The sequence below is a fragment of the Pipistrellus kuhlii genome, unplaced genomic scaffold, assembly GCF_014108245.1.
Source record: "Pipistrellus kuhlii isolate mPipKuh1 unplaced genomic scaffold, mPipKuh1.p scaffold_m20_p_15, whole genome shotgun sequence".
Classification (NCBI taxonomy): Eukaryota; Metazoa; Chordata; class Mammalia; order Chiroptera; family Vespertilionidae; genus Pipistrellus; species Pipistrellus kuhlii.
Window position 1 is genome coordinate 23,946,703 of NW_023425460.1, and position 21,741 is coordinate 23,968,443.

The 21,741-nt window shown below is 33.5% G+C and overlaps 1 protein-coding gene across 3 annotated transcripts in view; it reads left to right on the plus strand.

The window, feature by feature from the left end:
• Nucleotides 1-21,741, plus strand: part of PTEN (phosphatase and tensin homolog) — an 81,928-nt gene that overhangs the window by 47,344 nt on the left and 12,843 nt on the right. For 2 of the 3 annotated variants that reach the window (XM_045581880.1, XM_036438471.2), the window contains 4 exons: nt 1,249-1,293; nt 8,582-8,625; nt 9,342-9,580; nt 19,828-19,969. In XM_045581880.1, the coding sequence (XP_045437836.1) occupies nt 1,249-1,293; nt 8,582-8,625; nt 9,342-9,580; nt 19,828-19,969 (470 nt within the window). The remainder of the gene's footprint in view (nt 1-1,248; nt 1,294-8,581; nt 8,626-9,341; nt 9,581-19,827; nt 19,970-21,741) is intronic. The other variant, XM_036438469.2, reaches the window with a different exon arrangement.

Consider the following 21,741-nt stretch of genomic DNA (forward strand, 5'->3'; position numbering starts at 1 on the left):
GACTTTGCTTATTTAAAAATGCCTTTATTATATATTCACACTTGATTTCTAGTCTCTCTTGGTATGGAATAATTTTCCCTCAGAGTAAGAAAGTTTTGCCCAATTTTTTTCTTTCTTTAGCTGCTAATGTTGCCGTTAAAAAGGGCATTGTCATTAGGATTACAGATTCTTATTATGAAATCTATTTCCTCTAAGGTCTTATGTTTATCTCTTCAAAATTCAGAAACTTCACTATGATATGTATGCCTTTATTTGGGTCTATTTTCATAATTTTTGTGGATATTCTTTGTGTCCTTCAGTTTGGAAACTTGTGTCTTTGCAGTTTTGGGCTATTTTTCTTGAATTTTCTGTGCTTTCTATTATTTTCTCTGGAACTCCTGTTCATATATTGAACCTCCTGGACTTTAAATCTTTTAAAATCATACCTTCTGTTTTCCATTTGTCTTTTTATTCTATTTATCCTGACATTTCCCCAGACTTACACTTTTCTAATTCCTCATAGGATTAAACAAATGTATGTACATAATGTACTTAATTAACATAGTGCCCGGCATATAATAAGTTTGTGTTGCCTGTAGATGTTGCTGTAGTTAGTTTCTTAACTATTTTGAGGGAGAGGTCTTTAGTCTTGATTCTTTGACTTACTAACTGTATATGACCTTGGTCAAGTCCTGTAATTTCTTTGATACCTACTTCCCTCATCTGTAAAATATGGATAAACTCTATCTCAAATGTTTGTGAGCATCAAATGAGAATATATATGTGAAAATTCTTAATAAACTTTGTAATAGTTTAAACTATTACAGAGTTAATAGTTTCTACTTACATCTTTCAAATATCAAAAGTTTTTAGTTTGAAAAAAATGATGGCTTTCAGGATTATTTTTAAGATTACTTGCTTGCATGTGACTACTTCTTGCAAATCTGTATGAAGTAGGTAACTTTAGCTCAATGCTAATACTACCCTTTAAGAAAGTTATTTCTTAATATGGTAGGCTGATTATGAAAAGCTATGGCTTTACTTCAGATTGTATAAATCTGTGTAATGTAATAATTATTTAAGAATGACTTGATTACTAGTTTTAACCCAAGGAAGGAATATTTATTGGAGTTTATTTCTCTTAAATGCTACTTGAGATTAGGAAAAATAGAGTCTGTCTTTTGGTTTTTCTCAATATTATTAATGTAATTTCAAATGTTAGTTTATTTTTGTTAATGGTGGCTTTTTGTTTGTTTGTTTTATTTTAAGGTTTTTGGATTCAAAGCATAAAAACCATTACAAGATATACAATCTGTAAGTATATTTTCTTTTTTGTATGCTTCCAAATACTTCTGAAATAACTATTAACTGAAAGTTGTTTTCTTGTTAGAATGAGGTAGAGTTAAAGGTATATTTGAACTGAATGTATTCCTAAAAGCTTTAGTTCAAGAAATCTGATAGAGAGCATTGGTAGGTCATTTAGAAAGTGTAGTGATGAGGTAAAACAGTATTGGCACAGATTTATGTTACTTAATGTGCTTTAAATGACTTGGCAGTTAGCCCATCTTTGAACCCATAACCATGTAGTAACTTGAAGTGTAGAACACAGTAGAGCTTCTGTTAAAGCATTAATGACATCTTTTAAGGAGGTATGCTCCAAAGTGAATATAATTTTGTTAATTTTGTGTCTCTAAGTCAATTGATTGAAACAGCTTTTAGGGTATTCTCTAACTGTATATAACATAAATTAAAATTGTTGAATTGGGTTGTTTTTTTTGTTTGAGGGAGGAATGTAAGGATTGCCCATTTGATACACCTAGCTGACCTTATCTTTAACCTTTTGTTTTTTTCTTTTGACTTTGTGATTAGAGATGTGAAAAGGAAAAAGGGAACTAAAGAAAAATGGGAAGAAAATATATAACCATTTCTGCCCTTGAAGACTATTTTTCTTTCCCCAAAATATGATCATTTTCTATTTTTTAAACAATGGCATATAATATGTGTTAGTTTTCTCCCTGGATTTTATTTTTCCTATGTGATCTGTGTAAACTATACAACAGGAAAATTTTAAATCTGAATTTACTTATACCAATTCACTGTTATAGGTTCATAGAATTTATTTATCAAATGTAAGGACAAGATTCTTTTCTACCTTTAATGAGCATTTAAATCTTTACCAAAAAGTATGAAAGATTCTCTGTCTGTTAGCTTGTGAGATATTGCTTATTTATTTATTTATTAAAATATATTTTATTGATATTTTACAGACAGGAAGGGAGAGAGATAGAGAGCTAGAAACGTCGATGAGAGAGAAACATCGACCAGCTGCCTCTTGCACACCCCCTACTGGGGATGTGCCCTCAACCAAGGTACATGCCCTTGACCGGAATCGAACCTGGGACCTTTAAGTCCTCAGACCGACGCTCTACCACTGAGCCAAACCGGTTTCGGCTATTTATTTTTTAGCTTTAATTGAGTGATCTTTCTGTTCTGATAAGACATGAGAGTGAAGTAGACACCAATATTGTTTCTCCTAGTGAGTTTTCACTAATTTCTTTAGATTTACAAAGAAGCATTTATCATGTACTTGACACATTCAACATGATAAAATATGTTGTGGGTCAAGGTAAATAAGATGTAGTTCTAGTTCTCATGTAAGTTGTAGTAATGTGCAAGATAAAATATTATAGAAGAGATAACTCTTGGATAGAAGAGACTGTCTAGAGAACAGTCAAAATAGTAATTGTACTCCAAAGGGATGATTTCACAAAAAAAGGATGTTTGAGCTGTGATAAAAAGAATCAAGAGAGGTTGTCCTACAGGCCTAGTAGGAGGGGAAATGGCATGTAAGAAACTTGTTGCATAATATGGCAGATAATTTATTATGGTCAGATTATGGGGTGTGTGTGTGTGTGTGTGTGTGTGTGTGTATAGGCTGTGGTAGAAGTAGATGACAAGATGGAAGAAAGTAAAAGGTGCTGTAGAAACAAATTTAGGTGGGCTTTAGTTTAAAAATGATCTGAATATGTATCATCCATCCTCTTTTCCTGATTAACTTTTCCTACAGTAGTCCTTGTTTCAGATGCCAGAGAGTTTCTGTGCAGGAAATAAAAAATCACAAAGCTTTGTACTTTTTTAACAACTGGATTTAGAAGTTAAATAAAAAAATAAAAAAAAATAGACAAGAAGTGGTCAAAAGCTGGAATCCATTAAATGGGTAAATTCAGACTAAGACTCTATAAGGATTGGGCATTTAAGAGGTCCCTGAAAGAAGGTAGAAAGAGATACTAAATATAAATTCTTCCCTTTTTAAAATTTTATTCAAGTTTGATATTATATTCAGATATAGGAAAGGAAATTCTTTTCATTCATGTATGCCATGGCTTCCTGCTTCCAGAATTTAGGATTTAGCCTTATACTGTCAGTATTGTGGTTCACTTAACATTATTATGGTTAAAGTCGGCATTGGGAACTTGACTGCCTGTTTGTTTTTGTATTTTTGAACATTGGATTCTCAAGTTGATGAACTGTCTTGCTATTAGTTGAGAGTAGCTTTTGGTGCATATATTTAACTCTCTTTCTCCACTCCATTTAATGGAATCATAGACTGTCAGAACTAGAAAGTATCTGCAAGAGATCATTTAGTCCAACCTCATTTTACAGATAGGGAATCTGAGACCTAGAGAAGTTAGTGAGTTGAATAAGTTCACACAGGTATACACAGTAGCAGACCATCCACAGTTTATGCCAGAATCCCCTTTCTGGGTTATTTTGTTTGTTTGTTTTTGTGTTGTTGTTGTTTTTAACCTCCCCAAAGTTTACTTACTTTCAGAAATTTGTAGAACTACCCAGTTGTAGGATGTTTTGATTTCTAATGTCACTTTTCAGTCTTCTTCACCTGCTTTCTACCCCTGTATATATTTCTGGCTCAGGATAAGTGAGTCTGGCAAGCAGTGAATGCTTCTATTTTCTTAATTTTTAGCATATTAATTGTGTGATATATGTCTTTACAAACATATATAAAGGGGAGATATTAAAATATTTGTACTAGACGTACCTAAATTTAATAGAGTACTAAACTTTTTATGGCACTTTCTGACATATATGGATGAAGAGGAGTTCTCAATGTAATATTGAGTTCTTTTTATTTTTTTAAACGTATTTTTTAAATTTATTTCAGAAAGGAAGGGATAGGGAGAGATAGAAACATCAATGATGAGAGAGAGTCATTGATTGGCTGTCTCTTGCACTTCCCACATGGGATAGCCTTGAGTATCAACCTATGAACCTCCTGGAAGAAAGTAAAAGGTGCTGGGGATTAGCCTTGAGGTTCATAGGTTGATAGTCAACCACTGAGTCATGCTGGCCAGGCAATAGTAAGAGTTTTTATTGTATATACAGACTGAATCTGTTCGTACTTCTTGTAAGCATTCAGTAAGTTATTTTAAGAAAGGACAAATTTAATCTGTCATACCAAATTCGGGTATACTGATACTTAGTAAATTAGTTATTTTGTGCAAGTGTGTGTATTTTATTTTTGTGTGTTCCCCTGTATAATCTGTATTTTGGTGGGAGTAAGGGGAGGAGTGGGGAGATAGGGAGTGAAGACATAATATATTTCTTGCCTTTGAGGAACTTAAATGTTTACTGGATACTGAATATTCTATTTGACAAACAACTCCCCATTATTTTGTGGTAAAAAAAAACAAAACAAGAAAAAAACCCTCTCCATTATTTTGTAGTAAACATTTAGCTGTTGTTAATTTTTATCAATTTAGTTTTCTTTTGTAAGATGAGGATAGCTCCATTGAAGAGACTACAGAAGACACCTACATGCCTAGCTGATTCCATGTTAAATCTTACTTCAAAGGAAGCTTTTCCTGTTAATCTTATCCCTTTCTTCACTTTTTGTTTGCTATTTCATAAAAATCCCCTTCACTGCCTCTTCCTTTTTCTTGTCTCAAAAAAGCCAATATAAGGTGATGATAAAATATCTTTTAAGTTGAGTTTTAATTATAAAGAAGTATAAATCATTAATCTAACAGTTGTCTTAGTCAAATCCCATTTGCTTTATTTGTTTATTTTTAAAATTATTTTACCAATTTTTTACAGAGAGTAAGGGAGAGGGGGAGTTAGAAACTGATGAGAGAGAAACATCAATCAGCTGCTTCCTGCACATCCCCTATTGGGGATGTGCCAGCAACCAAAATATACGCCCCTGACTGGAATTGAACCCAGGACTCTTGAGTCCACAGGCCAACACTCTATCCACTGGGCCGAACTGGTTAGGGCCATTTGCTTTATTTTTATGTATCTTCAATTTTGGTTTGTTGAGAGACTTAATAACATACAGCAAAAAATTTACAAGAAACTGTGTGTGTTTTTGAGGGTGTGTATGCACTATCAGAGAAAGTTTTAATTAAGAAAATCCTTATTCTTACTCTACCAGCTCTCCCCAGATCACTTTCATCACTACCAGCCCCAGTATTTATTATCACATACTCTCTATCCATACCTGTAGAGATTTTCATAGCCTTTTCATGTTTTCATCATCACTATTTGTTGGTTGTTTTGTGCCAAATATTGGTCTTGTAGGAAGACAGGCTTTGACTAAATTTTGTTATTGCTTTGTTTTTAAAACTATTTTCAATTTTTATTATAAATGAGAGTATGGAGCAGTCCTAGAAAAAGTTTGACTTTTGTAATTATATAATTATAGCTTGAGTTCTGGTTCTTCCATTTACTTATTTTGATTTGGGTCAAGTTTTTTGTTATTTTTTAGTGTGTTTCTAAATCTTAGCTTTTATATATATAAAATGGAGGTAATATTAACTATTACCACATGGTTGTGAGGATGAGTAAAAAAAACACATAAACATGGGAACTCCTTTGTAAAGTGTGTGCATCTAGTAGACATTTAGTAGCTCATTGTTTCCACTTTCCCTCCATTTCTTCCTCTTAACAGTAATATTTGAAAATCCGTTTATGAAGGTAGTCTTAGGCACTATTGGTCAAAGCAAACATTTTGAGCTTCAGAGAGAGCATGGGGATTTTAGAGAATTGAATCTGTATGAAACCTAAGACGTTTATTTTTTGTTGTGCTATCATGAGACCAGCTGCTTAGAATTTTACCTAACCTATACCTCCCCCATTACCTCCTAAGCCCTGTCTTGTTTACGTGATTCCTTATGAAAATATTTCATGTGCTCGCTTCGGCAGCACATATACTAAAATTGAAAATATTTCATTATGGGTTCTTCACTATTAACCATGTTGTTTCTTTAATCTGTACCAAAGAAAAGTGTGCAATGTGACTATTTTCATAACCAGTCCTTTTCTTTCCACCTTTCATGTCTTTTAATGTGTGTTTGTGAAATTATTTTGCAAGAATGAGTATATGTCATTCCTGAATAAATTTTCTAGCAAAACTCAATATACTAAATTCTAATAAGCTAAAATGGAAAAGTTTTGTTTTGAGCAGTAATATAAAAGTTTATTTATTTCAGGTCTGACCAGAAACTAGTGAAATGTAGTTTGTTTATAATTAATTCAATGGGTATAAATCTGTTTAAAGTAGAGAAACTATACAGATATTTTCAGGATTCCCAAGTGCAAAATATAGGTCCACTATCCCTTATTTGAAACTCTTGGGGGGCAGTTGTGTTTTTTGTTTTTTTTTAATACTTCATTTATTTTGTGTTTTTTTGTTTTGTTTGAAGCATTATAAATATTAGTACATATGTCTCCTTCCCCCCCCATGACCTCTCCCCAGCCTCCCCTATTCCCCCCTCCCCTGCATGTGCCTTCACCTGCGCGGCCCCCACCCCTCCTCCTGTCTTGTATCCATTGGTTATGTTTATATGCATGCATACAAGTCCTTCGGTTGATCTCTTACAGCCCCCCCCTCCCCCAACATCACTTGCCTTCCCGCTATAGTTTGACAGTCTGTTCAATGCTTCTTTATAACTATTTTTCCACCATTTATTTTCTTTGAAAAATCTTGCAACTGCAGACTAGAAATAAACATATAATAACAAAAAACATTTGAGTCCCAATTTTAATGTCCAACAGTTCTGAGACCCAGTTTCAATGTGTTTTGGCATTCAGAATTTCTTCAGTTTTCAGAAATGTAACAGGGAAGCATCTACTTTATTATAACACGCTCAGTAGGATTTGGAACAGTACCTAGAATGAAATGTTTGAATCTTTACTGTAAGTGTATTAATTAAAAACTACATACAATATCATAAATCCAGTTGGCCATAAATTTAAGAAAAAAATGGTAGATATTTTAGGCTTTGGGGATTTTGAGATTGTCGATTAAGGGTCTATGGATCTGTATTTATTTTAAAAAATAATTTTTAAAATTTACATTTTATTGATTTTTTACATAGAGGAAGGGAGAGGGATAGAAATTTAGAAACATCGATGAGCTGCCTCCTGCACACCCCCTACTGGGGATGTGCACGCAACCAAGGTACATGCCCTTGACTGGAATCGAACCTGGGACCCCAGTCTGCAGGCTGACACTATCCACTGAGCCAAACCGGTTAGGGCACATGTGTCAAACACAAGGCCCGCGGGCCAAATCCGTCCCGCCAGGCCTTGCAATGTGGCCCGCACCGCGCTGTCATCACTGCACTCCGCTGCGTTTCCATCACAATGACAGTTTATGACTGTTCAGTAAACCATTCGGCCCGCGATTTAGGCTGGATTTTAGATTTTGGCCCCTTCTCTGATTGAGTTCGACACCCCTAGGTTAGGGCATAAAATTTTTTTAAGAAATATAGTTTGGTTAGTAATTGGAATTACCAGGATGCTGTTGACCACAAACTAATACATGGTATCCCTTTCTGAGCCTATTGATGCTTATAAACATGTCCTATTAATCATGAGTAAGCCAGTGAATGATAACAAACATGTCACTACTATTCAAAAGACAAGTTTGAGCATGACCAATGATAATGCTAACTTAACATTTACTATTCTGTATTGATTTTATTTATTATGGTTTCTTTACTCTGAAACTTTAATTAAAATTTGTAACTTGAGAGGGTATTAAAAAAGACGACCTTTAGCTTATCTAAAAAGAGAAAGGTCTGGTTTTTAAAAAAGTTTAATAAATATTGTGTCTGAGTAGATTAGCATCATTTAGTTTTTTCCTTTTCACTTATAATTTTACTATTTTTATCATGTCTTTTTAAATAATAGTTTGAGAAAATTGTGTATGCTCAGCTGTGAAGTAAAGATGATCTTAAAAACAGTTATTAAACTTCATTAGCATGTAAAGTTTCCATAAAGGAAATTTGAAGGTATAGATGCAGCTGAATTTACACTGTTGTATATTAGTGACATCACAAGTTTTGTTAAGCAAATGCATAAGCTTTAATTGCATACACTTATCATTTTAAGCCTCAGTCTTTTTAATTGTAAATGGGGATAATAACAGAACCTACTTCACAGGCATAAACAAAATAGTTAATATAAAATACTTAACATAATGCCTGGCACATTATGAAGGTTCAGAAAATGTTTGTTACTATTATACTTTTTTCTCAATTGTAAAAGATAACTTTATATCAAATTTAAACTTCTCTTTTAGATGTGCTGAAAGACATTATGATACCGCCAAATTTAACTGCAGAGGTAAGTATAAATATACTGTATTATGTTAAATAATATAAAACTAATAGACTAAATCTTACTGTCATAGCAATAATGATCATCTCAATTGTTAAGTGAGATAAATATTTGCCAAATTAAAAATATTAAAAAATATAATATTTGGCTGTTGTGTTTTAGGAAACAACTGCCATATAAACCTGCCAAAAATATTAAGACAACTAAACTGCAGAATGAACTAATAATTAGGAGAAATTTTTAGATTAACAATAGAATAAGGTGGGGTTTATATCTACTTTTTTGAGGTATTTGATATAGTAGTAAGAGATTATACAGAGAAAACAGAACAATTTAACTCTATTAAGGAACATGATATAAAAGATGGAAAGGGCATAAAAATATGGGAAAGGGGAACCTGAAAGGTGAGAACAGGGAACTACTTTAAATGAAATATTCTTCAGGTGTAGTGACTTCTATCTCAGAGCCCACAAAAACTTCTTGAAAATAATACTTGATCTCCTTGTCCAATGGATAAGTTTAAGAGTTAATGAGACTCCACTAATATTAAAAAATTAGAAAGTTTATTAGGCAATAAATAATTTTTCTCTGAAGTTAAGTTTTTCTTTTAAACATTGGGAGAGCTTATATATATATATAGCATTTCTAAAATTAACTTACTTTTATTAAACAATTCTGAAGTGACTTTTCTCTTATTCTGAGGGTTTTCTTTTTAACCACAGTTGCACAGTATCCTTTTGAAGACCATAATCCACCACAGCTAGAACTTATCAAACCCTTTTGTGAAGATCTTGACCAATGGCTAAGTGAAGACGACAATCATGTTGCAGCAATTCACTGTAAAGCTGGAAAGGGACGAACTGGTGTAATGATTTGTGCATATTTGTTACATCGGGGCAAATTTTTAAAGGCACAAGAGGCTCTAGATTTCTATGGGGAAGTAAGGACCAGAGACAAAAAGGTAGGTTGTATTTGCTTTCCTTTCCGCTTCCTAGATCTAAGAATTTATTGGAAAACCAATTTTTATAAAGAAAGCTGGTAACCTTTTATCTCTTTCCTAAACATTTAAATCAGTTACTACCTTAACTTTTATGTGAGCAAATAACTGATTGAAATGTTCTGATTGAATTTTTTTGCTAGTATTTTCATGTCGTGCTAGCAATCTTATCTATGAACTGTATTAGCATATTTAGTCTCACATACAGAACATTTAAAAGTACTGCACATTGATCAAAAATAAGCTTGATATTTCTGAAGCTTGATTGAGAATAAAATGTGTTTAGGTAATAACTTGGATGCCATTACCTAGTAAAGTATGATCTTTTATAATAAATAAAGATTTTTAAAATAAATAAAAAAAATTAAAAAAAAATAAAGATTTTTTAAAATATGGATATTAATATAAGTGGTTAAGATTAGTCAGAGGTTCTTCTGTTATTCAGAAAACTAAAGACTCTTAGAAAAATCAGTGACAAATTTAATTGTGGTAAATTTGAAAGCAAAAGTGGACTCTTGGAACTTTTTACAGTGATTTCTTTCTTTTTTTTTTTAAATATATTTTTATTGATTTTGTATAGAGAGGAAGGGAGAGAGATAGAGAGCTAGAAACATCGATGAGAGAGAGTCATCGATCAGCTGCCTCTTGCACACCCCCTACCGGGGATATGCCGGCAACCAAGGTACATGCCCTTGACTGGAATCGAACCCGGGACCTCTCAGTCCCCAAGCCGATGCTCTATCCATTGAGCCAAACCGGTTTCGGCTACAGTGATTTCTTAAAGAGATTTATTTCTTTGTACAGTAAATATGGCAGAATGTTTACATTTCTTGTAAAGAAATTTTGTACATTCCTCTGTCTCCAAAACCATTCCAAGATAGATGGAGAAACTCATTTTAAAGAGCACCTATTAAGAGAGATATAACTTAATGTGAAAAATTTATTTTAGTTTTAGTAATTTTAAAATCAGGGAAATTCTTTTTTTAATTCAACTTCAAAACAAGTGATCATATCCATTATTTTCAACTACATAGTTACATTAATTCTTGATCTTTTTGCCCCTTCCTTTTTCTTGTTGTATATGTCTTTGTGACTTTTTTTGAGTTATATCTAATGATGCCAAAGTGCTGTTTATTGGTTCAAGTTTAAAAACGTGAATTTTATATTAGTGCATGATTTTAGTGAATGTTGATTACGATAGATTGACTTACATTTCCGTATTAGAGGCCTGATGCATGAAATTCTTGTAAGAGTAGGCCTTATTTCCCCAACTGCTGCCACTGGCTTCCCTCCAACCACTGGCAGGCACCTTCCAGGACCTGGCCTTCCCTTGCAACCTTGCTTCATCTGGAAGGATGTCTGGTCTAATTAGCATATTATACTTTTATTATTATAGATATTGTGTGTATCCTGGGTTAATAGCACTGGAATGAATTCCAGAGCGGAAGACCTGAGATGTTTACTTTGTTTCATCCTTTCATCGTGTAGGGAAAATTTGCTTCTGCTGATTAAAATCATAGAAGGTAAATTGTTTTACACTGGTGTGAATAAATGCAGAACAGCACAGGAAAAGAGATCGAATTAGAAGAAAACCACATAGAAGTGGATAAAATAAAATAACAATTGCAGAAGCAGTGGTAGAAATTTAAAACAGGGTTGATGAGCAGCAACCATTTTGATAGTGGAAAAGAAATCAGGTAAGAGGAATTTAAATAAGAAATTAGAGAATCTGTGTAATATGGCACCATAACACTAGATTTAAGCTAGAAGCTCTCAAACCATGTAATACACTTTTTAAAAATATAGTGGAAACTAAATATTCTCTCCAAAAATGTGCAAGGTGTACATGAACATAAAATTTTTAAAAAATATGTATTTTTATTGATTTCAGAAAGATAGAGGGAGCGAGAGAGAGAAACATCAGTGATGAGAGAAGATCGTTGATCAGCTGCCTCTTGCATGCCCCACACTGGGGATCGAACCTGCAACCCAGGCATGTTCCCTGACCAGGAATCGAACTGTGACTTCCCGGTTCATAGGTCAACGCTCAACTACTGAGCCACGCTAGCTGGGCCATAAAATTTTTTTTTAACAGATTTTAATTGCACTGAAAACTATTTTTTAAACATAGAATATGAAAGAAATTTTCATAAGAATTATTTCTCCTTTTTTTTCCCCATGCAAAAATCTGACTATTCCCTGGCTGAGAGGATCAGTTGATTGGAGCAATGTCCCCTATACAGAAAGGTTGCAGGCTGGATCCCTGGTTTGGTGTGAACGGAGGCAACCGATCAATGATTCTCTCTTATTACATCAGTGTTTCTCTCTTTTTCCCTTCCTCTCTAAAATCAATAAATTGTCAGGTGAGGATTAAAAAATAAATAAATAAATAAGTGACCACTTTTTGAGAAAGATAACTAAATCGAAGTGTTACAAATTAACCAGAATTAAGCATCAGTTCCATTCAATAGTAAATTTTAATGAAAGGGCTGCTGTTTAGCTTTTAAATAACACATTCAAGTATTCCATTTTCTTTGACTTGGCAGCCTTTGTGTCATCTTTGATAGCCAATCAGTTTTGACTTTTTTTTTTTGGTCAAAACAAGTGCTGAAAATCTTATCTCAAACAAGAATGAAAGAACAAATAAAATCTGTAGATTCTTTTGACAGTGTTGTGTCAAGAAATAAGAATTTTTTAAGACTCTGCAGGTAAATTCGTATTGATTTTACTTTCTAGTTAATAAGATCATTTTTGGCAAGATCCTGACCTAATAGTATGTTGGGAAGGAAAAGATTATTACTACACATTTTAGTTTTAAGAATGAAGAGTTAAACTTAAATGAGTTCAGTTGACGGCAGCAAAATTCTGGCTATAGGTTTGTCTTCTGAAAGCCATTGAACTTGTGTGGAACAAAGAAGTTGCTTCTACTTCTTGACAAAACCTCTTAAGACCCTCTTGATTGAAAGTCTTGACTTTTATGACTTTGGCAGTTTTCACAATAGATTTTTTTTTATGACGAATCCTCTTGCATAGGCTATGATTTAAGGCCTGGCACTCATGAGGCAGAATACTTTCACAGCGATAGATAGATTTCTCTCAGGATTGATGGTAGAGTCTTGAACCTCAGTGCATACTGATGAACAAAGTAAAGTCACATTGACATGCACAACTCCTGTCTTTTTACCAAAGCAACAAAAACAGATATTTTGCCAGGTATTAAGGTATATTATCTGTGTCTACAGAGTAAAGAAATTTCTTCAGGAGAGTATTTGAGTTTGTTTCAGTTTTGTTTGTTTGTATTTTGCAAAGAGGCTTCACCATTCTAAAAATGTTGTATCCTTTGAAGTTTCCAAAAAGAACTCTAAAATAGGATTTTTCTTTGATTATGTTACCATGGATCTATTTGATGAAAATTAGTAGCTGGCAAAGCTGAGAAGTCATATGCTGAAGGAAAGTGGTATTTCTAAGCCTTTCAAGACTTGCTTCATAGTTTCAGGAAATAGAAAATTTATTTTTTTAAATGAATAAAAATTATTTGACAGAGATACTGCAACAGTCTTTTCTATTATAAGTTACAAATACGTTTGATCATTTCTGAGGTATTTGTCTTCACCACATTCAAATGTGTGACTTTTTTTTGCTTGGTTAGCATTACAGCCAACAGCCTGATAGCATGCTTTAATCAAGAATTTTAAGTTGAGGGTAAATAAAAATTTTGTAATGGTTTAAAATTTTCTAACTCAACTGTGCTCTCACGTGTTCAATCTTTTTCCCCTCCTTCCTCCCCTCTTACATCTTCACCCTCACCCCTAAACAGAAACACATATGCTCCCTTTCTGATGCAGGTGCTTCTGCAGGATAGTTGACTGAATGCTTCTGACAGAGAACTAGCAATAGAAGAAGCACTTGGGATATTACATCTCATCATGTTCAGAGTTAAAAGTAAAACCCAAGTATTCTTAAGCTTTATTACACTTTATTTTCTCTAAGATCCAAGAGAAGTCTCCATAATAAAAAAAAAAAGTGAGGGCATACTTTAATTTGTCAGTTGGAAAAGACATTTAGTCATCATAACATGGTAATATTGTCAATTCTGTTTTTCCATAGAGTGAGGAGAAATTGGATGAAATGTCAAGCCCCAAAGGGACAATGTTATTAAATAGGGGCCACAGTAAAAATATAGCAGAGAAGTATTTATGAAAAGAAAATGTAAAGTTTGTCATGTCATGTAATAGTAAAGTTTGTCATGTTGAGTGTAATAGTACCCACATCATCGGCAGAACTGCTCTAAGCACAGCATATTCTCCATCCTCCTATGGATTGGATTATCCCCCAAGTAAAAGGTATTGGGCTTAAAAAATGGAGTTTGTGCATACTGTTAAGGATGTATGCAGTAACATTATGTTTAACTGTTACATGATAATAAGATTCAGAGTTGAGTAATTTAGCCAGAATTGATCACTTTTAGCATCTTGAAATGAAATAATTCAGATCTGTGCTTAGTTCATGATTAATTAATACACCTGGATCATTTGGGGGGATTAATTATTCATAGGTTCTAAAAGAGTATCCTAATGTGCTCCTCCTACCTTTATCCCTGTGTATATTTTGAAAAGAAAAGAGGAATTATGAGTAGTTGTTGGCAAAGCTGTATCTTACTAAATGGTGTCATTTGTATTTTAGGTTGAAGTAGCGTTAGAAAGCTAAATAAAGTGAATAAAAGGCATAGGATTCCCCCCCCCCAGAATGTTTCTTATTTTATAGATGATAAAACTGAGGCCCAGAAGATGAAATGCTTTAAGATTATGCAGTTAATGACAGCAGTCAGTGAAACTTTAGTTCCCTGGCACACTGTTGATCTTCCTTCTATACTGTTAAGTTCATAAATCCTGAATTGCAAAAGAATTTTGAGGCTGTTCAAAATTAATCTCTGTACAGGGTCAAACTCTTCTTAAAGGTCATGTAATGCTGATGAAATTGGCCTATCTTAAAAGGTTCCTCAGTATATTCCCTTCTTTACAGATGCTAGGGCATTTAATGACCCCTGATTTAAGTAGTTAAAAATGTTCAAATATATTTCATATTTATCTAATAGTTAGAGTATGTACTAATGAAATAATATATATTTTAAAAAAAAACTTTTTTATTGATGAAGGAGAAAAAGGAAGTGAGAGGGGAGTGGGGGGAAATCAATTTTTATCGTTCCACTTATTTATGCATTTATTGGTTGATTCTTGTATGTGCCTTGACTGGGAATCAAATCCACAACCTTGGTGTATCAGGACGACACTCTAATCAACTGAGCTACCTGGTCAGGATTGAAATAATATATTTTTAAACTTTAAAGACTATAACTAATTTCATCATAAGAGAACTTAGTTGAGCATAAGCTGTTGTTATACAACTATGGAATTATTCCAGAGAAGTATATTATAATGAATATAATTGATTATCGAAAGTATCGGGTCTAGTGATAATTAATGTCGTTTTTTAACATTCGTTTAAAATCTTGCTTGGCGTTGACTTGTATTGACAGAACCTTCAAACACGTGGTATCTACAGAACGTGTGAAGTGCAATTAACAAGTTTTGCTTGAAAAAGTTTGTGTTTGGTTTGGTTTTTGTTGCAAAACTAGGGCTAAGAAGATGGCGGATGAAGAGCATATTCGGCACTGCATGCTTTACGAGTTCCAATTAGGAAGAAAAGCAAGTGAGGCTGCAAAAAACATCTGTAGTGCTCTTGGTCAAGATGCAGTTAGCGCCAGAAAATGCCAGCGTTGGTTTGAGAAATTTCGCGAGGGAAATTTTTCGTTAGATGACAAGAGTGGTAGAGGCCGTGTGTCCAATTTTGATCAAGAAGCTCTTCAAGCTCTTTTGGTGCAAAATCCTCAAATTACCCAACAAGAGCTTGTGACAACTTTAAATTGTTCACAAAAAACAATTTCCAATCAATTGCGTGCACTTGGCAAAGTCCAAAAGTTTGGAAAATGGGTTCCTCATGAGTTGACGGACAACAACCGTAATCAAAGAGTCACAATTTGCAGTTCGCTCCTCTCTCATCAAAACCGTTTGCCGTTTTTAGAGCAAATTGTTACCGGAGATGAAGAATGGGTGCTGTATGTTAATTTGAAAAGGCGGCCTCAATGGTTGGACAAAAATGAGGCTCCGCAGCCCACGCCAAAACCTGACTTGCATGCGAAAAAAGTGATGTTGTGTGTTTGGTGGAATTTTAAAGGAATTCTTCATTATGAACTTTTACCATCTAACCAAACCATTACAAGTGCAGTGTATAGTGCCCAGTTGGAAAGGTTAGCCCAAGCTTTAAGAGAAAAAGAACCCGCGCTGAATAATCGGAAGGGCGTCATTCTTCACCACGATAACGCACGACCGCATACTGCAAGAATCACTGCTGAAAAACTGCGCCAGTTGGAATGGGAAGTTCTCCCTCAACCTGCATATTCTCCTGATATTGCCCCTTCCGATTACCATTTGTTTCGTTCTTTGCAAAACTTTCTTCTTGGAAAAAAATTTAATAATGAAGAATGCCTCAAAAATGCATTGACCGAATTTTTTGCATCAAAATCACAAGAATTTTACAACAGAGGGATTAAAATGCTTCCTGAGCGTTGGGCACAAGTAGTAGAAAACAACGGCAACTATATTGTTGATTAAATTTTGTTGTATTGTTTAAATAAATTCGATTTTAAAAAGTATTAGAAAACAACATTAATTGTTACTAGACCTAATACTTTTATTTATGAAGCATCAGCTATTGAATATATTCCCTTGCTAATATTTTCTTTTAGGTTGAGTCTGTAGGTTTGCATTTTTATAATTGTGAACCACTGTTACAGGAGATACATATATTTTACCAATTTTTAGTTCGTATTTGATTAATTTTATTAGAACTGACTTATAAGTTGTTTTGCTTATATCCTTAATTTTAATTACAGAGAAATATTAAAAGGCTGAATGAAATTGTGTTCTGGAGACATTTATATAGTAACAGAACTCTGCTTCTCTTTTCCTCCTCCTTTCTCTCCTTCTCTACTTTCTCTCCCCCGCCTCACCCTTGTTTCCAAGAAAGAGGAGCCATATGTCATGTTTTGGTAAAGAATAATCTGGTGCAGAGTTTTTCATTTCCTCAGCTGACTAATGCAAATTAGCTGACAGAGTGGTGGGCGCCAGATTACCATGAAATGTGCCATTGTGTTAGTAATGTCCAAATAATACTTTCAGGTTCTGAATTTTTGGTGGAAGTCAAGGTACAACTCATAGCTCCTATAAAGAAAAAAATTTTCTGATAGTGGGATAACTTCTTGAGGAAAGGAAGACTATGTTTCATTCAATAATTTATAAGAAGGCAACTGCGTTACATCTCCATAGGTCAACTCCTAGGGTGGTTTTCCATTTGGTCCTATTCCTCACAATGTGTGTGTTTGCATTTACATTTCAGAAATGTAATCAGTAATTCACAATATTTATTGTAAACTATGAGTAAAGAGTTAAAACATCCTATGAGTACTGGTAACTATGCATTTAGAAAAGATTTCCAAATGTTCTGAATTTAAAGAGGCATACTTTTATTATATGGCAAACTCACCCAGAATCGCTGCTAGTCCCCTCTTTCCCTTGCTTTCCCCTTTTCAGTTGGTAGAGGTAAAGAACACATTAACATTTATTTTCTTTGATTAAACTTTCAGAAAAAACATTTGAACTTTAATTTTTTCCCAAAGCAATAATTAGAGAGACAGTTCCTATATGTTTATGGTCTCTGTAAGTGAGCTTATAAGCTTTATCTTTAATGAATACTTAAACCTTTTAAATAATTAATACTAACTTTATTCTAAGTACCCAAGAAGTTGGAATTTTCTCATTTTTCTGAAGAATGAATTTTTATGCCCTATCATAATCAGGTTATTTTTTTTCCCTAATCTATATACTAAATCTCCCCAGATAGTAACCAAATGAAATTTTTTATCATTTTCTCTTTATTTAAAACAAAAATAAGCTATCATTATGCTCTTTCTCAACTTTTAAAAAACTCTTCTGCTCTGGCCTCGTAGCCCAGTTAGTTAGAGCATCATCCTGCTGCACCAAGATTGCCAGTTCGATCCCCTTTTAAGGCAGATACAAGAATCAACCAATTATGTATCTCTCTCAAATCAATAACTTAAAAAGTTAAGAAAACATTAAAAAAAAAAAACTCTTATAACATTTTTATTTTTTCTAACATATTCTCCTGGACTAAACTCTGTTCTTCTAATACACAGTATGTAAGCCTTGTTATCCAATTTATATATTAATAAAGTAAGATTTTTATACCTTGAAGGACTTAATATTTAATTCGGTCCCATTCTAATATAAATAATAAAACAGATCTGCAAGTATCAATCTGTCTTGGGTCATTTAATATCTGTATATCTCAAAATCATACTGCTAAACTCAAATCCATTCTTTCTACTGTACTGTGTTCTCTTGTATGAATTATTTTTCTTTTATTATTTTGATCTCCAAAGAAGTAGAAATAGAAACTGAAAAGGGTGAGGGGAAGCATTTGTATTATATATAATGTCTTAGAACTTGTTTAATTTCAAATAAACTCAAAATAACTTAAACAAAAGGAGACTTGTTTATTGGCTATCTTACGCTAAAAATGCTCTGGCCTGGATCTAGATGCTTAACAGATGTCAGGAATCTCTCTCAACTCTTTCCTTTCTCTGTATATACTTTATTTTCAGGCAGGCTCTCTAATATAACGGCAAGTTATGACTCCAGTAGCTCTAGCTTTACATTCTGCCTGCTTTAGCAAATGTGGTAGGAAGAGAACTACAATTTGAGCTAAAATTCCTAGATTAGGTTCTAGCTCAACTAGATTAGGGTATGTACCTATTTCTTAACTAAACACTCTGGCCAGAGGCTTGGGCATTTATCTGAAGCTGAAGAATAAGGCCCACCTTCCACACCCACAAACCACTGGAAGAACGATAGCTTCTCCAAGGAGAAAGGATGCTGTGTGGAGAGAAAAATGGCAGTGGTCTGCTGCATGCTAGTCTTCAGGATTCTGTGGTTCATGCACCACAATTTAATACATTATTCTTTAGTTAGTTGCGTAGAATTAAAGCACTATAATACGCTAAACTTTGGAGATTCTTTTTAAATAGGAAAAATAAGAGCTCAAAGAGGTCTTACTATTTTTTTATTTTCTGTGTGTGGTTTTTTTTGGGTTTTTTTGTTTTGTTTTGTTTTTTACCACATAATAGGTATACTATTAGTAAAACCCAGGATGGGGGAGTAAAAAGTTTTAGAATCAGCTCTGGAGGCAACCAATGGATATCTAGATCTTTCTCTCTGTCTCTCTCTCATCAACCTATCCTCAGGTCAGGATTAAAAAAATGTTTTAGAATCAGATTCACATTTAGATTCAGATGCAGGTTTTGAGCAAAATATTTTATGTTCAGATTTTTTATCCTTAAAATAAGAGGTGATAGAATGTTTTTGGTAGAGTTGTAGTGTTAGGAATATATGTAAAATGTTTGGCATGTTGTTTAATATACAATAACTACTGTTATATGTTGTCGTTGTAATAATAGCCATTCCTAAGAGCCACATTTCTTCCTTTGGTGAGTTACTTTCCTGTGATAATCTTGTGATCATTCTGAAATGTAGTTTTCCAAGTTACAAGCAAACATTGCATATTAAAATAATCTACATTATTTCTGAATTTAGAACTGAAGTAGAAAATTACTTTTTTAACTGAGAAATCTAGATTGTGAATTCATAGTAGAGAAGATGATCTGAGAGTATTGATGCATAGAATATGAACAAAACATTACATATCTTGTGGTATCTAGGTAGTATTCTGGTTTGGTAGTTAGTTGTATAGAATTATAGCACTAAAAGATGTGTATAACCTATACTTTTAAGTCTCTTTCTAAAGAAGTTAATCATATACAAAGATTTACATAAACAACTAAGGATTAAAAATAATTTATTAAAAATATATCAGACAAATGTAAATTACAATGGCAGATGATGTTGCTCTGATTTACTGTTAATGAGCTGCATTTTAATATTAATCATTTAAGGTCAAATTTCTAATGTAAATATGTTCTTCAGTGGGTACAACCCAGTTACCACAATAATTTAAGTGAAACAATTATAATGGAACTTTTCTTTTGAATTTGGCTTTTCTCTTTTTCTGTCCACCAGGGAGTAACTATTCCCAGTCAGAGGCGCTATGTGTATTATTATAGCTACCTGTTAAAGAATCATCTGGATTATAGACCAGTGGCACTGTTGTTTCACAAGATGATGTTTGAAACTATTCCAATGTTCAGTGGCGGAACCTGCAGTAAGTGCTCCAAATCCTCATTCTCCCATGTACTGGAACACTTTTCTTAACATATGTAGAAGTTTATATAAAAATCGGCTGGTGTCGCTCAGTGGTTGAGTGTCAGACCTAGGAATTAAGAGGTCACATTTCCATTCCCGGTCAGGGCACAAGCCTGGGCTGTGGCTCTAACCTTAGTGGGGCCATGCAGGAGGCAGCCGATCAATGGTTCTCATTATTGATGTTTCTATCTCTTTCTCCCTCTCCCTTCCTTTCTGAACGCAATAAAAAAATATTTATTTCTGAAACATCCCATATTGATTAATTAGCTCAGTTGTTTAGTGCACTGGTCTAAAGAAGCCAAGAGCAATGTTTTAATGTCTTTAAAACAAAATTGTATTTATGAAGGAAAAATTCTGTGCTGCAATTATAAATTGCAGCCTAAGTTTTGATTAGATGGCTAAAAAAAAAGCCTGTCCTGTTACATCTAGCATCAGAATGGCAGTGGGGTTCATCAGTTTACTGGGATTGAAGCACGGACCAATTTCTTCATATCTTAAGGAAGACTAGATATTGATAGAAATGGTGACAGAGGCAATAAAAGAAAAAGTGATATGACATGATGATAGGCTAAAGTATATTGACTGAATAGGGTTGAGTCAAAGCATGTGTAGTATTAGAGAAAATCTGGATTTAGTTTTGAGTATTTATAATGCAATTTTGTGGTTTCTAGATAAGATACCACCACATTATTTCTTTAATAGTTCTAATTTCTGCAATATTTTGCAATTCATTAGTGGTTTTAGTTTTTAGCTTTAAGTTTTGCTTAAACTTAAAATATTTATGTAATTTAAAACAATTTTTGTCTCTAAATTAATTTATATGTAGGAAATTAATTTCTTGATTTTGTTTATCTTTGTCAGATAGGTATGATCACCTTCATCAGATATTTTCTGTATTCTTAGAGAAAGGCAATTTTATCAGAGACCACAAAGTCTTGTAAGGGCCTCTTTGATCCTTTTGCCATCTCAGTACAATTTTGAAAACTGCTGGGTGCAAGGCACTAAGATATCAGAGGTGATTGACATAAGCTAGGAGCTTAACAGATTCATAGAAGAGAAGGAAACAGGAAGAAAAAAAACCCATGCTTTTGCTATAGTACAGGTATCAGTATAAGAGCCAAAAGAAAAGCATAACAAATTAGAGAAATAATAATAAGGGAAAGGAGAGAACATTCAGTTTAGTAATCTTGTATAGTTTTTTTCACATTGCTTCTCTTAAAAAATTTCACCAATTCTCTTTTTCTACAGTTAAATAATTTGTGTTGTTTTGTTTTATATATTTTTTTGTGTTGTTTTGGTCTCAGTATTCATACTGACAACTGAAATCTTTTAAATCTTTACTAATTTTCTATGTATTCTGATTTAATACTATGTAGTAAAGCTGTATATAATTATGTGGGAGGTTGTATATATAAGTTACAAATGCTAAGAAAAAGTTTTGGGGAATTGTCAGTGTCATGAAGGAAGTCCAGCTCTGTATTGAACACTGGGGAAAGCATACAGTTTAGATTGACATTGAAACTGAGGGAAGTATTATAGGCAATAGGAAATAGCTGGACTTGAAGCACACCAGAAGGAAATGAGCTGGACAAGAAATGTAGGGACAGAGAATAGAGTAGGAATAGAATGTGTGGCTCACTGTTAGAGGGCCTTGAATGGGGATTTCAGACTTAATATGACAAATACTACAGTGTCGGTGATAATGCTGGAGGTGTAAACTGTGTTGTAAGT